This window comes from Salvelinus sp. IW2-2015, linkage group LG4q.1:29, assembly GCF_002910315.2.
Source record: "Salvelinus sp. IW2-2015 linkage group LG4q.1:29, ASM291031v2, whole genome shotgun sequence".
Lineage (NCBI taxonomy): Eukaryota > Metazoa > Chordata > Actinopteri > Salmoniformes > Salmonidae > Salvelinus > Salvelinus sp. IW2-2015.
The window spans coordinates 83,199,452-83,213,954 of NC_036842.1; the positions used below are offsets into that span (position 1 = coordinate 83,199,452).

The following is a 14,503-nucleotide window of genomic DNA, read 5'->3' on the forward strand; positions in this document are numbered from 1 at the left end:
AAGAATGGACTTCCATGTGGCTGCGTGGAGTTCTATATCAGCAACGAGGAAGTCCGCAACCAAAACATTTGTGATGGTGGCCTGACTGGGGATTTTAGGTTGCGCATGCTTATTCCTTTTAAAAGTTGGGATCTAATGGAATTGAAAATGTTAGAGTTGTTGGACAAGTTTAAATATTTATGCTTTGAGTGTCACCAGTGCATATGGTTTTCTCATGCTGTAAAAGTTGTATTTTCAAATAGCGCTCAAGGGGTCCTTTTTAAGAGATGTTTGGCAAGGATCGACAACTTTGAAACTGTAGAACCTATATCGCATCAAATCAGCCTCTAAAATMCAKGATGAATGCCGCGAGCAGAGGATGAWTGCTGCGAGYACACAGACCAGTCAAGAGCGCAGAAATTTGCTCGAGAGAGCAGAGGATGTTCAAGTGTGAGTTTGGGCGAGCTGAAYATCATTGTTRSAGATCAAAAAGAAAAATRTCTGAATAAAAAAAWAATWGAACCTAAGCAAAGAAACATGGTTAAAACGTGTAAAAAGCATCAAATTGTCTTTGCCAAGTTTACACTCTCAATTTCTCAAGTTGCTCGCTCTCAAGTCTTGGCACCTTTTGGGTTTCAATGTATCTTTTTCTGGTCGTCACTAGTTGCCACAAAGTCATAATCCCCACCTATTTCTACAATGTATCTTGTTAAAATGTGATTTTAAACCTGACCTTAACCCTACAGAGTACATTGGCTGAGATGGGAGAACATGCCCGAAGGACAACAGTCTCCACAGCACTTCACCAATCTGGGCTTTATGGGAGAGTGGCCAGACGGAAGCCACTCCTGAGAAAAGGCACATGACAGCACGCCTGGAGTTTGCAAAAAAAGGCACATGAAAGACTTGAAGCATTGGGCAAAAGATTATGTGGTCTAATGAGACAAAAATGTAACTATTTGGCCTGAATGCAAAGCACTATGTTTGGAGAAAAGCAGGCAGAACTCATCACCCATCTAAAACGATCCCTACCGAGAAGCATGTTGTTAGCAGCATCATGCTATGAGGATGCTTTTTAGTGTCAGGGACTGGGAGACTGGTAAGGACAGAGGGAACAATGAATGGAGCCAAAAACAAGCAAATCCTTGACTCAAAGTGTAAACGACCTTAGACTGGTGCTAAGATTTACGTTCCAAGAGGACAATGACCCCAAGCATACAGCCAAAGCAGCACTGGAATGGCTTCAGAACAAGAACATGAAAGTCCTTGAGCGGCCCAGCCAAAGCACAAATTTGAATCCCATTGAAAATCTGTGTAAAAACTTGAAGATTGCTGTTCACAACTACTCCCAATCTAACTTAACTTCTTATGGCTGGGGGCGCTATTTTCACGTTCGGATGAAAAGCGTGCCCAGAGTAAACTGCCTGCTACTCAGGCCCAGAAGCTAAGATATGCATATTATTAGTAGATTTGGATAGAAAACACTCTGAAGTTTCTCAAACTGTTTGAATAATGTCTGTGAGTATAACAGAACTAATATGGCAGGCAAAAACCTGAGAAAGAATCCAACCAGGAAGTGGGAAATCTGAGGTTCGTAGGTTTTCAAGTCTTTGCCTATCCAAGATACAGTGTAAATTTGGTCCGATTGCACTTCCTAAGACTTCCACTAGATGTCAACAGTCTTTAGAACCTTGTTTCAGGCTTCTACTGTGAAGGGGGAGCGAATAAGCGCTGTTTGAAACAGGTGTCTGGCAGAATGCCATGAGCTAAGTCAGGCGCATGGCCGTGAGAGCGAGCTCTGCTCCTTTTTATTTCTAAAGACAAAGGAATTGTCCGGTTGAAACATTATTGAAGATTTATTATAAAAACATCCTAAAGATTGATTCTACACATCGTTTGAAATGTTTCTACGAACTGTAATAGAACTTTTTTGACTTTTTGTCTGGACTTAGTGCTCGTGTGACAGGTTAAAGGAAATACTAATAGCCTGTTATACATTAAAAAGTATTAGTAAGTTCATAGTATGTGAGGATCTTAAAACATCTAAGGTTAAAAAGATCATGCATTCAGTATTAGTTGATAGAGATTGATAACATTCATATAATTGTGTTAAAAAGTTTAAATCCGTCAAGCGTACAAAGGGTACGAAATGTGAGAGGAATGTGTAAACGTTATATTGATTACTTTATTTTGTGGTGCCTAATGGAAGAGTAAAAGTGTTATTCTGTGATCTACTAAATGCTCTTAATCTATGAGCCTGAGATCGATTGCTCTGGTCTCCACCCAAGTTCCCGGGGAAATCGCGGTCTTTCCTCATTGCACTAAAAGTTCTCATTGAGGAAACAATACCGTATCACTCTCGTGATTATTTCTCCCCTTTTTCAGGTACGTTATTGATGATAAAAAAGAGTAATTTAAATGTAATAACTCGCTAACATGTCAAGAGTGTTTAAGGTGTGTCTTAGTAACATCTTGAGGAAGTTAGAGTTAAGTTTGCAGAGAGTAATATGAGCCCTGCTCGGTTGCAGCGAAGAATAGCTTCGTACTGAGAGTAGCTGCCATTTTATGTCGATTGTGAATGAACATGTGCGTTGTTAATAAGATATTTTGCGGTGTTATTTGTATAATGGTTTTTCAAACACTTTATTGCCTGTTGATAAATTGAGTTATGGTTTACTGAGTTAAAGCTTTGTGCTTGACAGTTATATTGAAATTAGTATCTGTTTCAGTGAATTACTGTTGTGACTTGAATAAGCCTTGTACCCTACAAAACTATCTATTTCCTGTAGATCTGTTGTTCTGTAAAATGTGTTACTTTTGTAAAATGATTGCACTAAAAGTTCTCATTGAGGAAACAATACCGTATCGCTCTCGTGATTATTTCTCCCCTTTTTCAGGGGCGTAACACTCGCGCATTGTGCATTTGGATTACTGGACTAAACGCGCGAACAAAAAGGAGGTATTTGGACATAAATTATGGACTTTATCGAACAAAACGAACATTTACTGTGGAACTGGGATTCCTGGGAGTGCATTCCGATGAAGATCATCAAAGTGAATATTTATAATGCTATTTCTGACTTTTGTTGACTCCACAACATGGCGGGTATCTGTATGGCTTGTTTTGGTGCCTGAGCGCTGTACTCAGATTATTGCATGGTGTGCTTTTGCCATGAAGCGTTTTTTAAATCTGACACAGCGGTTGCATTAAGGAGAAGTATATCTAACGTTCCATACATAACACTTGTATTTTCATCAACATTTATGATTATTATGTTATGAGTATTCCTGTAAATTGATGTGGCTCTCTGCAAAATCACCGGATGTTATGGAGGCAAAACATTACTGAACTTAACAGAGCACAATCAAATCTGCAAGGAAGAAAATCCCCAAATCCAGACTACAAAACTGATAGACATACCCAAGACGACTCAAAGCTATTTTTTTATTTCACCTTAATTTAACCAGGTAGGCCAGTTGAGAACAAGTTCTCATTTACAACTGCGACCTGGCCAAGATAAAGCAAAGCAGTGCGGCACAAACAACACAGAGTTACACATGGAATAAACAAACGTAGAGTCAATTACACAATAGAAAAAGTCTATATACAGTGTGTGCAAATGAAGAGTCGGGACGTAAGGTAATAAATAGGCCATAGAGGCGAAATAATTACAATTTAGCAATTAACACTGGAGTGATAGCTGTGCAGAAGATCAATGTGCAATTAGAGATACTGGGGTTAAAACATAATAATAACAATATGGGGATGAGGTAGTTGGATGGGCTATTTACAGATGGGCTATGTACAGGTGCAATGATCTGTAAGCTGCTCTGACAGTTGATGCTKAAAGTTAGTGAGGGAGATATGAGTCTCCAGCTTCAGTGATTTTTGCAATTCGTTCAAGTCATTGGCAGCAGAGAACTGGAAGGAAAGGCGGCCAAAGGAGGAGTTGGCTTTGGGGGTGACCAGTGAAATATACCTGCTGGAGCACGTGCTACAGGTGTGTGCTGCTATGGTGACCAGTGAGCTGAGATCAGGGCGGGGCTTTACCTAGCAAAGGCTTATAGATGACCTGGAGCCAGTGGGTTTGGCGACGAATATGAAGCGAGGGCCAGCTAGTGAGAGCATACAGGTCACAGTGGTGGGTAGTATGTGAAGGAGGCTTTGGTGACAAAACAAATGGCACTGTGATAGACTGCATCCAATTTGCTGAGTAGAGTGTTGGAGGCTATTTTATAAATGACATCGCCGAAGTCAAGGATCGGTAGGATAGTCAGTTTTACGAGGGTATGTTTGGCAGCATGAGCGAAGGATGCTTTGTTGCGAAATAGGAAGCCGATTCTAGATTTAATTTTGTATTGGAGATGCTTAATGTGAGTCTGGAAGGAGAGTTTACAGTCTAACCAGACACCTAGGTATTTGTAGTTGTCCACATATACTAAGTCAGAACCGTCCAGAGTAGTGATGCTGGACGGGCGGGCAGGTGCGGGCAGCGATCGGTTGAAGAGCACGCATTTAGTTTTACTTGCATTTAAGAGCAGTTGGAGGCCACAGAAGGAGAGTTATGGCATTGAAGCTCATCTGGAGGTTTGTTAACACCGTGTCCGAAGAAGGGCCAGAAGTACATAGAATGTTGTCGTCTGCGTAGAGGTGGATCAGACAATCACCAGCAGCAAGAGCGACATCATTGATGTATACAGAGAAAAAAGTCAGCCCGAGAATTTAACCTTGTGGCACCCCCATAGAGACTGCCAGAGGTCTGGACAACAGGCCCTCCAATTTGACACACTGAACTCTGTCTGAGTAGTAGTTGGTGAACCAGGCGAGGCAGTCATTTGAGAAACAAAGGCTGTTGAGTCTGCCGATAAGAATGCGGTGATTGACAGAGTCGAAAGCCTTGGCAAGATCGATGAATATGGCTGCACAGTACTGTCTTTTATCGATGGTGGTTATGATATCATTTAGGACCTTGAAATTCTTGATTATAGTAGATTTGTCAGTGGTGACAGTGTTTCCTAGCCTCACTGCAGTGGGCAGCTTTGAGGAGGTGCTCTTATTCTCTATGGACTTTACAGTGTCTAAAAAAACCTTTTGGAGTTTGTGCTACAGGATGAACATTTCTGTTTGAAAAAGCTAGCCTTTGCTTTCCTAACTGCCTATAATCGCCGCCAAATGTGTTTAAGGGTGTAAAGACTTATGTACATTTGATATTTCATTTTCAATAAAGTTGCAAACATTTCTAAAAACATGTTTTCACTGTCATTATGGGATATTGTGTGTAGATGGGTGAGATAAATATATTTAATCCATGTTGAATTCAGGCTGTAACAACAAAATGTGGAATAAGTCAAGGTGTATGAATACTTTCTGAAGGCACTATATATTTCCTTGATTACTTCACTCCTCTCATTTTCTCATACAAACATGTTGTTTAAACAATTCCTGAGTGCTATTACCATCTTCTGGTTAAAAAGCTTTCAGAAAATAGAGAGATCAAGGCAAAACTAAAGCGCTTCACTGAAATGTACAGACAGACATTCCTCTTCATTAGAGGGAAAACTCAATCGGAAGCAGAGAACTCAATGACCAGTGACACAAGTATGAACTCTTTGCTAGCTGAACATCGATCCAGTATCCCTGCACATTGTAAATATGGTACTGGAACTGACCCTGTATATAGTGTGCTTATTTACTATATCGTGTTCTTCTTATTTTTATATCTTGTGTGTTTTTGTTCTACCTTGTTAATTTTAGTATTACATAGTTCTTGATTACTGCATTGTTGGGGTTAGAGAAAAGCATTTCACTGTAGTTGTCAATGTGACATTAAAACTTGAAAAATCACCCATGTATTCTAGGGCTGTTATGATAACAGTATTGCGATACTCCTTAGTATCGTGGCAAAGAAACAAAACACGAAGCGGATGTAACTTCTTTAAGAAAACACCCATAATGTTGGAAACAAACATAATTATGTTGTCATCCAGAGTCACATTTATTTATTTTCCAAAATATAGCACACAATATTGTACATACAGCAGGTTTTTAAAGGACCAAAGAGTTTAGTCTGCTTCGTGTTTTAATTTTTGCCATGGAAAAAAAGGAAGATACTGTTATTGTCACAGCCCTATTAAAATCCTTTCATAAAATAGAGACGTCAAGGCAAAGCTAAAGTGCTTCACTAAAATAAACAGACAGACATTCCTCTTCATTAGAGAGAAAGCAAAGGGAAGCAGAGAAAACTCAATTACCAGTAAGCAAAGTATGGACTCTTAACTAGCTGAACATCACCCACGTACACACGTAGTCCATCTGTTGGACCACTTAGTCTGTCTCTCCAGGGCTGCATTCATTAGAACCAAACAGAGGAAAACGGACTGAAACATGAAGGCACTAGCTGAACTTGTCCAATAAGAACAATGATTTTAATTTCCCCTTGCAAAACGTTTTGCTATGGTGTGTCCTAATGAATACGACATACACTGAACAAAAACAAAACGCAACGACTCCGGGATGCTGTCCTTCTAGGCAGAGTTGCAAAGAAAAAGCCATATCTCAGACTGGCCAATAAAAAGAAAAGATTAAGATGGGCAAAAGAACACAGACACTGTACAGAGGAACTCTGCCTAGAAGGCCAGCATCCCGGAGTCGCCTCTTCACTGTTGACGTTGAGACTGGTGTTTTGCGGGTACTATTTAATGAAGCTGCCAGTTCAGGACTTGTGAGGCGTCTGTTTCTCAAACTAGACACTAATGTACTTGTCCTCTTGCGCAGTTGTGCACCGGAGCCTCCCACTCCTCTTTCTATTCTGGTTAGAGCCAGTTTGCGCTGTTCTGTGAAGGGAGTAGTACACAGCGTTGTATGAGATCTTCAGTTTCTTGGCAATATCTCACATGGAATAGCCTTCATTTCTCGGAACAATATAGACTGACGAGTTTCAGAAGAAAGTTATTTGTTTCTGGCCATTTTGAGCCTGTAATCGAACCCACAAATGCTGATGCTCCAGATACCTCAAATAATCTAAAGGCGGACAGTTTTATTGCTTCTTTAAATCAGCACAACAGTTTTCAGCTGTGCTAACATAATTGCAAAAGGGTTTTCTAATTAGACTTTTAAAATGATAAACTTGGATTAGCTAACACAACGTACCATTGGAACACAGGAGTGATGGTTGCTGATAATGGGCCTCTGTACGCCTATGTAGATATTCCATAAAAAATCTGCCGTTTCCAGCTACAATAGTCATTTACAACATTAACCATGTCTACACTGTATTTCCGATCAATGTGATGTTATTTTAAAATTGACATTTTTTTTGCTTTTCTTTCAAAAACAAGGACATTTCTTAGTGATCCTAAACTTTTGAACGGTAGTGTATATCTCGACACAATCCTGTCTCGGAGATCTACAGACAATTCCTTCGACCTCATGGCTTGGTTTTTGCTCTGACATGCACTGTCAACTGTGGGACCTTAAATAGACAGGTGTGTGCCTTTCCAAATCATGTCCAATCAATTGAATTTACCACAGGTGGACTCCAATCAAGTTGTAGAAACATCTCAAGGATGATCAATGGAAATAGGATGCACAAGAACTCAATTTCGAGTCTCATAGCAAAGGGTCTGAATACTTGAAGGCATCTGTTTTTTATTTCTTATACATTTGCAAAAAAAATCTAAAAAACAGTTTTCGATTTGTCATTAATAGGGTATTATGTGTAGATTGATGAGGAACATTTGAGATTTTATCCATTTTAGAATAAGGCTGTAACGTAAAAAAAAAAGTAAAAAAGTAAATGGGTCTGAATACACTGTATAACAGCCTCCACTCTTCTGGGAAGGCTTTCCACTAGATATTGGAACATTACTGCTTTGACTTGCTTCCATTCAGCCACAAGAGCATTAGTAAGGTCGGCTACTGATGTTGGGCGATTAGGCCTGGCTCACAGTCGGCATTCCAATTCATCCCAAGGGTGTTCGATGGGGTTGAGGTCAGGGCTCTGTGCAGGCCAGTCAAACTCTTCCACACCGAACTCAACAAACCATTTCTGTATTTACCTCGCTTGGGGCCTGCATGGGGCCACTGGCATGCTGAAACAGGAAAGGCCTTCCCCAAACTGTTGCTACAAATTTGAAAGCATAGAATCGTCTAGAATGTCATTGTTGCTCCTAGACGTTTACACTTCACAATACCAGCACATACAGTTGACCGAGGCAGCTACAGCAGGGCAGAAATTTGACAAACTGACTTGTTGGAAAGGTGGCATCCTATGACAGAGCCATGTTGAAAGTCACTGAGCTCTTAAAAAAAAAAAAAAAAAGCCTAATCCAGCCATTTTAAGGGTTGTCCACATACTTTTGAAAATATAGTGCACCTTTAAAAATGTAAAGGCGTGGATCAGAAAACCAGTCAGTCACAAAACCCACTGGCTCCAGGTCATCTATAAGTCTTTGCTAGGTAAAGCCCCGCCTGATCTCAGCTCACTGGTCACCATAGCAACACCCACCCGTGGCACGCGCTCCAGCAGGTATATTTCACTGGTCATCCCCAAAGCAAACTCCTCCTTTGGCCGCCTTTCCTTCCAGTTCTCTGCTGCCTATGACTGTAACGAATTGCAAAAATCCCTGAAGCTGGAGACTTATATCTCCCTCACTAACTTTAAGCATTAGCTGTCAGAGCAGCTTACTGATCACTGTACCTGTCCACAGCCCATATGTAAATAGCGACATTGGGCTGTGGATTATCTTGCTGAAACATGAGGTAATAGCGGGTGAATGGCACGACAATGGGCCTCAGGATCTCGTCACGCTATCTCAGTGCATTCAAATTGCCATTCATACAATGCAATTGTGTTTGATGTCCGTAGCTTATGTGGGGCACTCTGTTCACAACGTTGAACAACAAACCGGAGGTCCTGGGCTGGCGTGGTTACACGTGGTCTGCGGTTGTGAGGCCGGTTGGACATACTGCCAAATTCTAAAACAAATGTTGTTGGAGGCGGCTTATGGTAGAGTTATGAACATTCAATTCTCTGTCAACAACTCTGGTGGACATTTCTGCAGTTAGCATGCCAATTGCACACTCCCTCAAAACTTGAGACATTTGGCATTGTGCTGTGACAAAATGTGGCAAAACTTTAAGTGGCCATTTTTTCTCCCCAGCACAAGGTGCATCAGTGTAATCATGCTGTTTAATCAGCTTCTTGATATGCCACACCTGTCAGTTGGATGGTTTATCTTGGCAAAGGAGAAATGCTCACTAACAGGGATGTAAACAAATTTGTGCATACAATGAGAGAAATAAGCTTTTTGTGCTTTATGAACATTTCTGGGATCAACACTTTACATGCGGGGCGGCAGGTAGCCTAGTGGTTAGAGCATTGGGCCAGTAACCGAAAGGTTGCTGGATCGAATCCCCGAGCTGACAAAGTAAACATCTGTCATTCTGCCCCTGAACAAGGGAGTTATCCCACTGTTCCCTGATAGGCTGTCATTGTAAATAAGAATTTGTTCTTAACTGACTTGCCTAGTTAAATAAAAATAAATGTTGCATTTCTGTTCAGTGCATTTCTGCATTTCTGCATTTCTTCTCAGCCTTTACTTACAGTCCACGTTCCATTTGATGCTCCTGGCGGAGATCTTGATGGAGTCGTTGATCCTCTCCAGAACCGTCTGTAGCTTCTGCTTCTGGGTGATCTCTGACTGGGTCACCTCAGCCACGTTCAGCTTCTCCCCCTCCAGCTTCTCTGCGACACGCATATAAAGACAACAGCATTAATTTGGTCAGTGGTCTTCTTTAGCTAAATAAAGACATTCCTGTCAAAGAGAGAAAGGCCAGATGGAGAAGGTGATTGGTTGTAGAGTGGAATTAGTGTTCCTTTAAGTTTGATGGAGAACCAATAGGGGATTTGAATTGTTCCTCACCAAAGAGTTTCTGCAGAACCTGCCCGTCGTATAGATCTTCAGCCAGGTCCTTCACGATGATCCTCTCTCCTACCAACACATCATTGATCCAGTCGATCAGCACCTTCTGGAGTTCCTGTAGTTTGCTGTCGTTCTTGGAGTTGGGGTCGACCATGGTGCGGACCTCATTCTCTTCTGCAGAAACAGAAAGAACAGTTGGGTTTAGCCAGTTTTAAGACCTTCAGCATTTATGACCAGGGCTCTCAGATTGAGTAATATGCTGTACTTACCTAACACAGTGTCTTCTGGGTCCAGTTCATATTGACTGGGGCTCAGGGGCAGGTTGATGGCGTTCATCCCTTCCTCCTGGAGCTCAGAAACTGTAGGGAGGGAGATGGGAGAGTTCAGAGAGAGACCATACTACATCATGTCACTCACAATGCATCCTCTCAACACTCCACCTTTCAGTGCAATAGCTATAAATTCACATAGCAATGAGGCGGCACAAACAGTAAGCCACTTACAACTTGTGATGATTCTACGAATTAGGCTTTATACAATTTAGATGACTACTACTACATGTTTCTTTTTGCACTATTTTTAATGTCAGTGAGAATTCTGTAAGTATGAGCAATCCACCAGAAATAAGCGTAAAGGTCAGGGGGAAAATGAGAGGATGTTGTTAAGGCGGGGGACACGTGGGTTCCCAACTACTGGGATAAGGATCAAAATTGGCACCATCCTCTCTGAAGTGCTTCCAAACAGCACATGATAGCACTGCAATAGTGTTCCCACACCACTAATACACTAGCTAACTACTCCCACAGCCATTTGGTCCAAATAATCTAGCATTAACACAGGAGTAGAATTGGGTTTGCTTGCTTTATCATGTCTAATATGGTATGTTATTGAGGAGTAGTGGTTCTTTCTGTAAGTGGTTTCCCTCACTGATTTCTCTGTCTTTCCTCAAGGAATATGGACTTTCCCCTCACCTACACATGGGAAAAACACTGCAGTTTCATCTACTACTTAGTGGCCCTCCTCCGTCCACATACAGTCCTTCTCCCAATGCTATATCTCACAACACAGAGATGTTCTAAAGGGGATGACTCTAACTGGTCTTAAATCTATATATTAAAAAAAAATCCTTAGCTCACTGCACCACCTCAGCTTTCGGTGTCACCGTTCCTAAATATACTTATCCGATCTGACACTGTTCTCAGTTAATCAAGACAATGTCATTTCCCCATCTGTTAGTTAGTCTCGGATATCCCCGACCTTGGAGCCATGTAAGCCTATAGGTATTCAAAGATTGCGGATGTAAGCCGTCTGGCTCGAGAGATCTGTTAGTAGTCTATTTGTCTCGCAGGTGTGATGTTCGGATGTACCGATCCTGTGCAGGTGTTGTTACACGTGGTCTGCCACTGCGAGGACGATCAGCTGTCCGTCCTGTCTCCCTGTAGGCTGTCTTAGGCGTCTCACAGTACAGGCATTGCAATTTATTGCCCTGGCCACATCTGCAGTCCTCATGCCTCCTTGCAGCATGCCTAAGGCACATTCACGCAGATGAGCAGGGATACTGGACATCTTTCTTTTGGTGTTTTTCAGAGTCAGTAGAAAGGCCTCTTTAGTGTCCTAAGTTTTCATAACTGTGACCTTAATTGCCCACCGTCTGTAAGCTGTTACTGTCTTAACGACCGTTCCACAGGTGCATGTACATTAACTGTTTATGGTTCATTTAACAAGCATAGGGATTTTTTTTTAACCCATTACAATGAAGATCTGTGAAGTTATTTGGATTTTTATGACTTATCTTTGAAAGACATGGTCCTGAAAAAGGAACTTTTCTTTTTTTGCTGAGTTTACTTACTACTATTGAGGTACTTTGCATGTTAGCTTACCCTTTCCCTAAACGTTTAAACCTAACCTTAACCTTAATTATTCTATGATTTAATTTCTGATCAGTTTTTATGAGGCACTTTTGTTTGTTTCCCGACATCTCTATTGAATGGTGTTACTCTAGTTGCAGTAAAACCATGTGCGGTTATAATTAGCAAGACAGCATCGAATGTTGGCTTCAACTTGGTTCTCCATATAAAGCGTTCCATTACAAAAGGGAACCCGATTTTAACTTAACTTGGCAATGTCTGTATGAACCCTGTATAGGCTACTTGCTCAGCCCGCAAATGAAAGATAAATTCAACTGCTATTGAAATTCTACACGCATCCTTAACTTTTGTCAGATCTTGACCCGGGCCAGTACATTTTTCCATTTGGGTCAGTAGCTTTCAGTTTGCACTGGCAAGTTTACCTAAATGTCAAGCCCCGCTGTGTGCTGTGCGCATAGGGCCTATATGTGTAACACTTTGTGTAGCCATTAGCGATGCTAATGATAGCCTAACTGTTTTTTTGGTAGATGGAAAGGCAATTAAAAGGTAACTACAAAGTAGCCTGTCATGATTTTTTGAACCAATCCTGTGGCCATTTGTTTTGAAATCTCCATCACAAGTGCGCTACACAAAGCCACTGGCCAAACACAAAACTGGAGTAAATCAGTCCTTCTCCCAACTTTGTTGTATCATTTTGGTATCAAGCATCGTTTTTTTTTTTTTTTTTTTTTTTGCAGAAAACATGCCACTTTGAAATGTGCAATAAATACATTTTGCACTTCATTTTAATAGTATATTTCCTTTGCTGTTACAGTAAATCTATCCAAATCAATGTAAGAACACAAGAGCATGCTAATGTAAAAGATGGCTAGTCATTATTAGCCTGGTTCTGTACGGAATGCAGGCACATTATGGGACACAGGCAAGGTCATTATTAATAATAATACAAAAGAGGCCTACAAGCCACAATGTCTCACACTTTGTTTGATGGTCACAAGCCATCAAACAAAGCCAAGCTGCTTGAATTGTTGCGCCAGGTGTGGCATAAAGTCACCCAAAATCAAATGTGAAAGACTGGTGGAGAGCATGCCAAGACGCATGAAAGCTGTGATTGAAAAACAGGGTTATTCTACCAAAAACATATTTTCTTTGCATTAGTCGAGGTCTGAAAACACCACATCTTTTTTGTTATTTTGACCAGTTGTCATTTTCTGCAAATAAATGCTCTAAATGACAAAAAATGTATTTGGAATTTAGGAGAAATGTTGTCAGTAGTTAATAGAATAAAACAAAAATGTTAATTTTACCCAAACACATACCTATAAAAAAGTAAAACCAGAGAAACTGATAATTTTGCAGTGGTCTCTTAATTTTTTCTAGAGCTGTATATACACTATCGGTCAAACGTTTTAGAACACCTACTCATTCAAGGGTTTGTCTTTATTTGTACTATATTCTACATTGTTGAATAATAGTGAAGACAACAAAACTATGAAATAATGCATTTGGAATCATTTAGCAACCCAAAAAATTGTTAAACAAATCAAAATATATTTAATAATTGAGACTCTTCAAATAGCCACAATTTCCCTTGATGACAGCTTGGCATTCTCTCAACCAGCTTCATGAGGGAGTCACCTGGAACGCCATACCATCTGGTGTGCGCTTAGTGGAACTATCATTTGTTTTTCAACAGGACAATGACTCAACACACCTCTAGGCTGTGTAAGGGCTATTTGACCAAGGAGAGTGATGGAGTGGTGCATCTGATGACCTGGCCTTCACAATCACCCGACCTCAACCCAACTGAGATGGTTTGGGATGAGTGGGACCGCAGAGTGAAGGAAAAGCAGCCAACAAGTGCTCAGCATATGTGGGAACTCCTACAAGACTGTTGGAAAAGCATTCCTCATGAAGCTGGTTAATTGAAATGCATTCCAGGTGACTCCCTCATGAAGCTGGTTGATAGAATGCCAAGAGTGTGCAAAGCTGGCATCAAGGCAAAGGGTGGCTACTTTGAAGAAACTCAAATATAAAATACACTTTGATTTGTAAAAAAAATAAAAAATAAAGGTTACTACATGAATCCATGTGTGTTATTCATAATTTTGATGTCTTCACTATTATTCTACAATGTAGAAAGTAGTAAAAATACATTAAAACCTTTGAATGAGTAGGTGTGTCCAAACATTTGACTGGTACAGTATATAAAAAAAATTGTGCGACCAAATCATGTGCTGGTGCTACTAATGGAGAAAAAAGTTGGTGAAAAAACTTAAGTGTAGAACCCTTCCCTAACCCAGCAAACTTTTGCCGCAACAAATTGCAATTTGTAACATATCATACGAAATGGATGATGGACATCCACAAATTAATACATACCATACGTAACATATCATACTATTTTGAGCATACCGGATTTACGTTTACTATGTTACATCTACCCCTAAATCCAGGTTGCAGCAGTAGTGTTCCCTACATGCCAATCGTAGCCTGCATCTATAGTAAATAACCCTACTGTAGTAATTACTCTAGTAACTCTACTAGGCACTGCACTGTATGCACCCCCAGGCTGCCCTGCTGATCAAGAAAGTATAAATAGTATCCATATTTGAGTGTAATGACTAGTTTACAGACAGGCCTATGTATTATGTATGTAACCTAGATAGGCCTCGAGGCTACTCCATTCTGATACCTTCAATGAATGTGCTGTGGGGAAAGCATGCAGGCGA

General features: G+C 40.7%; 1 protein-coding gene across 1 annotated transcript in view; it reads right to left on the reverse strand.

Moving 5' to 3' along the window:
• Window positions 1-14,503, reverse strand: part of LOC111962650 (alpha-parvin-like) — a 42,613-nt gene that overhangs the window by 27,594 nt on the left and 516 nt on the right. The window contains exons 2-4 of the mRNA XM_023985907.2: window positions 10,173-10,262; window positions 9,904-10,077; window positions 9,585-9,725 (exon numbers count right to left, since the gene is read on the reverse strand). Of these exons, the coding sequence (XP_023841675.1) occupies window positions 9,585-9,725; window positions 9,904-10,077; window positions 10,173-10,262 (405 nt within the window). The remainder of the gene's footprint in view (window positions 1-9,584; window positions 9,726-9,903; window positions 10,078-10,172; window positions 10,263-14,503) is intronic.